General features: G+C 45.6%; 1 protein-coding gene across 1 annotated transcript in view; it reads right to left on the bottom strand.

The window, feature by feature from the left end:
• cubn (cubilin (intrinsic factor-cobalamin receptor)) overlaps window positions 1–10,014 on the bottom strand; it is an 86,313-nt gene that overhangs the window by 57,083 nt on the left and 19,216 nt on the right. The window contains exons 16-20 of the mRNA XM_050056397.1: window positions 6,580–6,770; window positions 4,687–4,843; window positions 3,314–3,489; window positions 2,302–2,467; window positions 792–1,017 (exon numbers count right to left, since the gene is read on the bottom strand). Coding sequence (XP_049912354.1) covers window positions 792–1,017; window positions 2,302–2,467; window positions 3,314–3,489; window positions 4,687–4,843; window positions 6,580–6,770 — 916 coding nt within the window. The remainder of the gene's footprint in view (window positions 1–791; window positions 1,018–2,301; window positions 2,468–3,313; window positions 3,490–4,686; window positions 4,844–6,579; window positions 6,771–10,014) is intronic.

Below are 10,014 nucleotides of genomic sequence, written 5' to 3'. Positions count from 1 at the left end.
GGGAAATCACGATGTCTAGAAAGCATCAGTGGCTGCAGCTGACAGGGACAGCTAACACTAGCAGCAAAGCTAACATCAGGACGTCATCTGTTAAAAGCCTCCCGTTGTCGGATACGACATGAAACTACTCCAGTTAGCTCAATCATGTTGTAACTAAGACATCAGCTGGAAAAAATATTTTCACGTTGACGAGACGGCGTTTTGGGTGGGTCGCCATGGACGTGGAGCTTGCCGTTTCTGTAGGTACACATTTCCTGGGGACACCTGCACATCTCGGCCCCGCCCCCTCCATTGTGATTGGCTAAAGCGCAGCATCGTTCAAACTCAAAGCCCCCCAATGGTGTTGGTCAGTGTGTCTGCTCTGTGTCACATTTTGCTGCAATAAAAATGGTTAAAGTCGATGAACAGACTGAAAACTTTATCTCAGGAGGTCAAACTGATGTCGACAAAGTTTTCCTTTGGGGAAATAATTTACAGTTGGAATAAAAGGTTCCAAATCATGGGTCCTCCTCTGGTGATTCCCGCCCCTAATATATATATATGTACATACATGAATTGTTGTAGCAGCTGGTACAGTTGTAGTACAGTATTATTCTCCTGGTTTAGAGGAGCTGCAGCATTAATATGTGCACAGACTCTGAACTCTTCTGTACATTCACTTGATATGTTCATATAAGGCTGAACTCTCCTCTGCTCCCATCACTCTGTCGTCTGCTCCCCACACTCACCGTCACACTTTCCCCCTGTAGCTAGACAGATAGATATGAGTTATACAGACATGTGTAGGCTACCTTCCGATCTTTGTTCCAGTCTGCACAGTGCCGTTGTCGTACACCTCCAGGTAATCATAGTTACAGTTGATGTGGTACTCCAGGTTGAAGGAGTCAAACGACAGTCGAACCAGGCTGCCGGGGGAAACACTGATGTACCAGGTGCAGTTGGCACCATGGGGGTAACTGGAGGGGTGGCCAGGACTTGTGATGGTGCCTGTGGGAGTGGTCAAGGTATCACCGCAGCCTGACACAAGACAAAAAAGGACAACTGGTCAACGTGTGAGATCAGCAGACTTTGAAGAACCTTGAAAGTAGCTTCTGAGGATCAGTGACAGCACCACTGGCATATAGTTAAACATGATAGCACCCAGTTAGGTTCTGCATACCCTGCTGCCAATTCCAACATACAGTTCTGCAAGAATGTTAGTGACAGGATCACTGCAACATCATGGCATGTACAGGGAAGTAGAGTGCAACTGCAAAGCACAAACATGGGGATTGCCCAAGTGCAAAGGTGATGATATCGAACACATCGTAAGTGCTAATATTGTAGGCAACTGGATTTGCTTGCGTCTGCAAGCAAATCCAGTTGCCTACGATATTAGCACTTACGATTACCATGACCTGGATGACTGAGAATCTTCACTGACATATCGAACACAAAATATCACTTTCGATATGGAAACACATCTGTATTGCACACGAGTCTTAAATTAATCAATCTAAACTTCAATCAGTTTATTTATCACATGAAATAATATGAATTCAATGTCAGTGAAACGTCCTGCTGTCAGTTCCTTCAAACTGTGCATTTACAGCAGTGCAGTAATAATGAATATTTTTATCTTTATTCAGGATCCTTGTGTCCTGAGGGAGGAAGCACCTCCTGTGCCTCTCAGTGCTGCCTGGTGTAACTGGTACCTTATTACCAACCTCAGCAGAATGAAAAGGCAGTTATCTGGGTGGTTGGAATCTTTAACAATTCTCCTGACCATATTTGTCCAGCACCAGGTGTAAAGGTCCTTAGTGCAGGGTGGAGCAGCGGCTGTAGTGTGCTCAGCTGAATGAACCACTCTTTGTGGTCTTGTTCAGTGCTGTTTATGTACTGGGCAGTGATGTTTCCCATCAGGATGCTCTCGATGGTACAGGAGTAGAAGTCCCTCAGTCTTTGCCCAGACAGAGGGGCAAGATTTTCTTTTTTGTGCTCAGACATGAAAAATTGTCTCCTCTACCAAAGTATTTCTAACACCAGTATATTGGTTTATGCATCATAATCCTGCACATGCTAAAATCATATCGAAATATGTTTTTAATTTTAACTTCAATTCACATTGTTCTGAAGGGGGGTATCTTCTCCTATCTTAGCCTCTTTATCAGAATCATATCAGACACATCAAATAATTCCAACAGATCATGAGTTTGTGCTTTCTTCTACGAGACATCTGCGCTGACAAACAAGAGATTAGTTTCTAACCCAGGGGTACAGTCGGAGTCTAAAATGGTTGCTAAACATTAATACTTGTCTCACCCTCCAACGCAGAGCCATAGGCTGCCTCGAAGCCGTTGTTGCTGACGGAGGAGTCTGTCTTGAAGCGGATGTACATCGATCTCTGAGTGGACTGGAGCCGGGGGGGCATGTTGACACCACAGAACAACCCCAGCAGAGGAGAGCTAGAGGTGGAGCCATCCCTGACCTGGAAGATGGACATGCACCATTATAAGTGATCCACTTAGTGATGGCCAAATGAAGCCTCATGAAGCATTTTCTTTATTTTCTGAGCCCACTAGATGGCGCTTTTTGTTCAACAAAAGGTTGAAAGCACACTGAATTGCCATTCTTTGAGCCTCTCTCTTTAAACCATGAGCGCCATCTAGTGGGCTCAGAAAATAAAGAAAGTGCTTCATGAGGCTTCATTTGGCCATCACTAACCACCATCTCCCTCTCCATTCATCAATCATTTCACACATAGTAAAAACCATACATGCAGAAACAAAGTTATTTCTTTATTACTCTCTAGTGGCATGACACAGAAGCACCTATGATGTATCCATATGTGGTCAAGTTGCATAACGCTGTTCTTCGACTTGCAGCTGAACACGTCGCCCAGCACGTATAAAGTACTGAGATATGAATTTTTGTCCATATCGCTCATCTCTAAGTTGAGCTCTCCACAGCACACCACTCTCCTCTCTTCTTCCTCCGTTCTCACCTCTAGCGTCCGCCCACTGACAGGCCCACATAGTAAGTAAGACCCGCCCAATCAAGACGATAAATGACAGCCTGTGACCATGAAAAATATGCGGCACAGAAGTTTAAAGGAGCAGAACAAAGAAACACTCAAGTGAAGAACAAGTAATTTTGTACTTAACATTACAATCTTCACTGCAGTTAAAATTATAATAATAAGAAGAAGAGGAAGGAAAAGATGAAGAGGAGGAGTGGTGTTGCTGTTATTCTGTATTTAATTTAGAAGTAAAAACTGGAAGTGTGATCACTTTTACATTCAGGTCCAGCGGTTTGATTCCATGACTTAATTTACCTCAACAGAGTCGTAACGGCAGGAGCCTCCCTCCACGTCAAATGACAGGAAGTTGAGGGTGACCACATAGCCCTCTGGCTGGTTAATGACCCACTCACAGACCTTGTTGTGGGGATAGGCGTTGGGGTGGTAGGGAGAGCGTATCTGCCCAGTCCCAGACAAAGTGCCTCCACAACCTGAGGAGAGAAAGGGTTGACGGCTGGTCAGCGGCTGATGGAACAGACAAAGATGTGACTAAATATCTTTGCCTGCATCAACAATAACTCAGTCGTCAAGATTTACTGGTGCTCATCTCTTTTCCCTTTTTCTTGTCTGCAACAAACACTGATACTGAATGTTTGACTGAATTTTTACAGCTGCTGAATAACCAGCCTCAGTGTCAGCCCAGAATTTTAAAATCGGTGCATCTCTAATTCAATTAGAACGTGTTATTATTATTGTATTGTCATTTATTTTTATTGTTTGTTCTTCTGAACAAGTTAATTCTTGTTTTTGTTGATTATCTAATTTTCTTATTGTTAGCTGGGTTGTTTTTTTGCATTTTAGTGATAAACGTGCAGTTTTGCAGTTTGTGTGTTTGTTTGTTTGTTTGGGGGTGGGGGGGTACCGGGGGGTAAGTGATGGCCAAATGAAGCCTCATGAAGCATTTTCTTTACTCTATGAGCCCACTAGATGGCACTTTTTGTTCAACAAAAGGTTGAAAGCACACTGAATTGCCATTCTTTGAGCCTCTTTCTTTAAACCATGAACGCCATCTAGTGGGCTTAGAAAATAAAGAAAATGCTTCATGAGGCTTCATGTGGCCATCACTACTGGGGGGAGGCTCGCCTAGGGCACCAAATGTGCTGCCACTGCCACTGTTGCAGCTCCACGGTAAGAGTAACTGGATGTTTACAGGACAATGAGCCCGAGCCTGTCCATGTGTGCATGGTTCAGACCTGAGCAACACACACAGTGATCACGACCACCCCCTACTGGCACGGTAAATGGACTGCACCTCCATAGCACCTTTCTAATCTTCCAACCCCTCAAAGCACTTTAACACAACATGTCACATTCACACACACATTCATATACTGGTGGCTGAGGTTACCGTACACAGTGCCACCTGCTACTCAGCTTAAACACACTCACACACTGATGGAACAGCCATCAGGAGCAGTTTGGGGTTCAAAGATACTTTGGGGATTGAACTGCCGATTTTCCAATCAGTGGACAACCCCGCTGAGCCACATCCGCCCCAGTGATATCTTTATCCCACAGCCCGCACAGGAGCGGCCCAACGGTCTTGTTTTTTTTCTCAGAACATATCCTAGAACAAACGACACATAAACATGATGTCATATCACGTGTGTAAATGTGTGGAGTCTCACCAACAGTGTAGACAGCCCTGAAACCAGCCCTGCTGACCGAGCTGTCGGACCTGAAACGAACCCACAGGAAGTTGGAGGACGAGAGAATGGGAGCCGGCAGGACGCTCCCACAGTACCTTCCTATCAGAGGATCAGTCTCCGTCCTGCCGTCACGAACCTGGAGAGAGAGGAGTAGTAAGAGGCAGCGTTCATTTCATCAGCAACAGCTATGGCAAATAAAACCTGTGGCGTGCTCTATCAAACTCAGTCAGATGTCACTGCTGGATAAACATGGATTCATGTCAACATCGTGATTTTGGGTCACTTTGGTGTTTTGTTTGATTTTAAATCAAGTCTTGGCTTTCAGTGTGTGAAACTCTGATCACCAAGTTCAGATGATTAAGCTTGTAAAGGCAGAATAACAAGCTAGCAGCTAACACCTGTCTGCCGCACTGGTCCCACTCTGACGCACTCTGGTCCCACTCTGACGCACTCTGGTTCCACTCTGACGCACTCTGGTCCCACTCCGACGTACTCTGGTCGCACTCCGACGCACTCTGGTCCCACTCTGGTCCCACTCTGACGCACTCTGGTCCCACTCTGGTCCCACTCTGACACACTCTGGTCCCACACTGACGCAATCTGGTCCCACACTGACGCAATCTGGTCCCACTCTGCCGCACTGGTCCCACTCTGACGCACTCTGGTCCCACTCTGACGCACTCTGGTTCCACTCTAACGCACTCTGGTCCCACTCCGACGCACTCTGGTCCCACTCCGACGCACTCTGGTCCCACTCTGGTCCCACTCTGACACACTCTGGTCCCACACTGACGCACTCTGGTCCCACTCCGACGCACTCTGGTCCCACTCCGACACACTCTGGTCCCACTCTGACGCACTCTGGTCCCACTCTCACACTCTTGTCACATTCTGACGCACTCTGGTCCCACTCTGACGCACTCTGACGCACTCTGGTTCCACTCTGACGCACTCTGGTCCCACTCTGACGCACTCTGATGCACTCTGGTCCCACTCTGACGCACTCTGGTCGCACTCCGACACACCCTGGTCGCACTCCGACACACTCTGGTCGCACTCCGACGCACTCTGGTCCCACTCCGACGCACTCTGGTCCCACTCCGACGCACTCTGGTCCCACTCTGACGCACTCTGGTCGCACTCTCACACTCTGGTCACACTCTGACGCACTCTGGTCCCACTCTGATGCACTCTGACGCACTCTGGTTCCACTCTGATGCACTCTGGTCCCACTCTGACGCACTCTGGTCCCACTCTGACGCACTCTGGTCCAACTCTGGACGCACTCTGACACACTCTGGTCCCACTCTGATGCACTCTGACGCACTCTGACGCACTCTGACGCACTCTGGTCCCACTCTGGTCCCACTCTGGTCCCACTCTGATGCACTCTGACGCACTCTGGTCGCACTCTGCACAACTTTCCCAACTTTCCATTTTTGTGGAGGCTTTATTGTCTTCACAATTTATTGTTTCTTATCTGTGAAATTAAAGTAAATCAAAGCTTTGTTTCCACTGAGGGAAATGGTTTCAGCTTACAAAGACAGACAGGAGGTCTGCGTCACTGTGACGTGTGGTTACATTTCTGGGGAGGTGCACGTCAGGCTACGGCTCTATTAAGTTTTGCTGGAGAACTTGTGAGTGAGTGAGGGGGCGGAGCTGTGCGGACAGTGTGAGAGAGGAGAGATGAACACTTGTATGCATCACGTAATGCAATTTGACCCTATATCGATATAAACGGTGTCTAAATGTATATCTTGCTTGAAAATATATCAAAATATGTCACAAAGTGATTATATCGCCCCGCTCTATTTTGAAGAACATAAATATATGAATCAGGATATTTGTTTGTGAGTCATAAACAAGTCTTACCTCTACATAGTCAAAGGTGCAGCTGCTGTGAATCTCCAGGTTCATGTGAGTGAAGTTGAGGGCCACCTTCTCACCCGCTGGCAACCTGATCAAATAGATACACTGGCGGTTGTGGGCATAGTTGTTGGGCCAGTTTGGAGAGATGATGATGCCCTCACTGTCAGTGAAGGTGCCACCACAGCCAGGGTCACCTGAGACACAACACATCCTAAGGTGAGGAGTTTGGATACCTGCGGGGCTCATGATGCAAAGCAGAGCATTGAGTGGCAGAGACAGGACATCAGTCGCTTGCTGTTCTGGGTTTCATTCCCAGTACACTATAATACACAACTATAATACACAAAACATTTTCAGACAGTCACATTTATTGTGACTTTTCTGACAGAGGTCCAAATGCTGGGACGTTATTGGCATTCCTGTTAAATGCACATAAAAGTAATCTTGCAAGCAAGCAGTGTTCATTTCACTGATGAAGACTATGACGGGAGGTTTTCTTCAACAACCTTTTTTCACCCAGCTTCACCGCGCAGGACTCCACTCGTAGCCACAGAATCGAAGGACAACTTAACTGTCCAGGCTCTAAAATTGAAAGCGTAGATTAAACAGTAAAACTTTTCAGATCAGAGACGGAGCGGCGGCAAGATTATAAGATCACGAGTCTTTACAAGTTTTTGTCGAATAAATCGTTTTTAATTTACATCACCTTAAACTAAGGATAAAAATGATTTAAACGTGACTGACACTAACAAGCATTTTCATCTCTACCGATAACCATCTGTTAACACCCTATTCTTCCATTCCCCTGGTGTGCGACGTGTTTGGATACTTGGGAAGGCTTAAATAACCACAGACAGTGCACGCTGTCAGGATGAGAGCCAGCCACAAGGACGGTTTAATCTCCGTCTACACCAAAATGTTGATTAATCATTCTTCATGTCATTAATGAGTGATAAGTGTTTAAATTTCTGTAACTCTTCATCAGTGCAGCTCAGGATGTTTGAGGTCATTATTAAATATCTTTTGACACCAACGTAATTATCAAAGATACAAGACAAATATATCCATATTATTATTTGACAAATACTAACCTTGTATACCATACAGTGTCTCAAAGTGGTGCAATTTAACTGTGACAGCATACAGGGTATAAAGTACACTACTATTATTCCACTACAGGTTCTGAACTCTCACTGTGACTGCCATGTAGTCAGGACCGTTATCCTTTAGCCTTCTGAGGACAGAGAGACAAAGGCCGAGGTCACAGGTACATGAGGACTTTTACAAACAGGGGGTTTCCCTTTTTCATTGTCAAAAAATATAAAAATCCTGCTATAAAAGAAAACGCACAAACACAACTGAAGTGTGTCGAGAGCCTGTCAAACCAACAGGCCTCAAAATAACCCTCATCTTCAAACCACAACAAAAGATGTTTTAAAAAACAAAACCAACCTATGACCAGATGGATACCTGGAGCAGTGACGCTTTTGTCCCTCAGTATAGTGTAAGAGTCCTGTTAGCGAGGTTCCATCCAGCACTACTTTACTTCCACATCTGGCATTGCACAAAATGCAGCCTCATTTGTAACGTCCCACAAAACTAACTTTGCACTTGTCAAAAACCAAGCGGCAACGTCTACGGCTGGAAAATGACGCCAACAAAGAAGTGCCAAAAACTGCAGTCCTCTGGATGCCCTGACATCAGGAGGGCCTCGACTGGGCCCTGTGCAATCCACCGCTATGACGATCCCTAGGAACACTGCGAGTCTCTAACAGCAAACTCTGAGCTGGAGAGGCTCATGGTAACAGGAAGCTTTGATCCATGTGCCCCGTCACGCATGGCACTGTCAGGGGGTTTTAGTAGAAAATGTTTTTGACGCCTCTGGCACGACTCCCTTTAGATAGAGTGTTACGTCCTTGCCACTGATGCTCACCTTTTGAGTCTTCTGTCTCTAACAGCCAATAGGGAGCACCAAAGACGAAAGCCAAGCAGGCCGGAGTTTGACTGGTGTCCTTTGACTGAGGCTCAGCCAACAAGTGCCTTGGCTACACTCTTGATGGTGTCACGTTCGTTGTGTCCAACTCGTTGTTGTAACCACCAAAAACTCAGGTGCTCACACAGGAAGCTGTGATTGAAACAACCCTTCCTGCATGACACTGTCAGGAGTTTACTCTCTTCACTATTACAGCCTTTTTAATGCACACATTTAAGGAACTGACAGAATTACATTTCACTGAAACTGTATTTTATATAATTTCAAGTGAAAAAAAAATCAGTGGATTGACTGAAAAAATTGACTGAATTCAGCCTTCTCCCGCAATGCCTAAAAATACTGAAAATTATTATAAATAAATATAATAATACTGTAATAATAATAATATTGTCAAATTGCAGAAATAATTAAACTATTTTTTAAAATCTTATTTATAATCAAATGCATGACATACACTACATCTTATCATGCGTGTGGATACAAGTGATTAGTTGGAATGTGAGGAATCCAGTAATTATTTCAGCATCTATGGATTCATATGGTCTCACCCTAACACCTACACATCTGTAACAGCAGCAGCTCAGTTGAGCATTAAAGTCTCGAGCTCCGTGCCAAAAGCTAAAACCTGCAAAACAATGTGCAGCTCAGCACCAGCCTCTGAAGACCCTGAGCTGTCAGCACAAACTGTAAGTGACAGATACGCCACTAGAGGGCAGTGTGTCACCACTAATAAACTCATGTTTCACTTGGATCGTGGTGTTGACATGAAACATCATCAGCTTTTCATTAGAATTGACACAATACTTTAATTCATCCTGCATACGCACATGCACTTTCATCCATGCTTTGATTTGGAGCACGTGTTTGCAAAGCAGGAGGAGTGCTTCATCTGTGCATATCTGAAAGACTGTCACAGTGAGTGGACTTCAGGAGGAGCCCTCCAATACTGCCACCCTCACCATACTCAACAGCACAGTGTCTGCCGTGGAATCCCTCAGGTGTCTGGGGACCTAAAGCAGATGTCCAACAGCAACACCATCAGAGTAAAAGGCCCAGCAGAGAGATGTTGACCTGTGCCAGCGCAGGAAGATCAACCAGCCTCAGGAGCTGCTGATACAGTGCTACACCCAATAATCCAGTCTGTGCTCTGCACGTCTGTCACTGTGTGATTCGGATCAGCCACCAAACAGGACAAGAACAGACAGTCAAAAACTATATAGAAAATAAATGGTGATCTCCATTCAGGACTTCTACTCGTCCACAGTCACCCTGGACACAAGCTGTTTCAACTTCTCCCCTCTGGGAGGCGCTGCAAAACACTGTACACCAAAATAACAAGGCACGAGAGCACTTTCTCTCCACAGCCCGTCTCTATGATGACCACTTCACACCAGTCCACAGTGTCAGGAACCATTCCTGTGCAATAATGCCAAGCATGAACACTT

This window comes from Epinephelus moara, chromosome 11, assembly GCF_006386435.1.
Source record: "Epinephelus moara isolate mb chromosome 11, YSFRI_EMoa_1.0, whole genome shotgun sequence".
Classification (NCBI taxonomy): domain Eukaryota; kingdom Metazoa; phylum Chordata; class Actinopteri; order Perciformes; family Serranidae; genus Epinephelus; species Epinephelus moara.
This window is presented reverse-complemented; position numbering and strand designations above follow the sequence as displayed.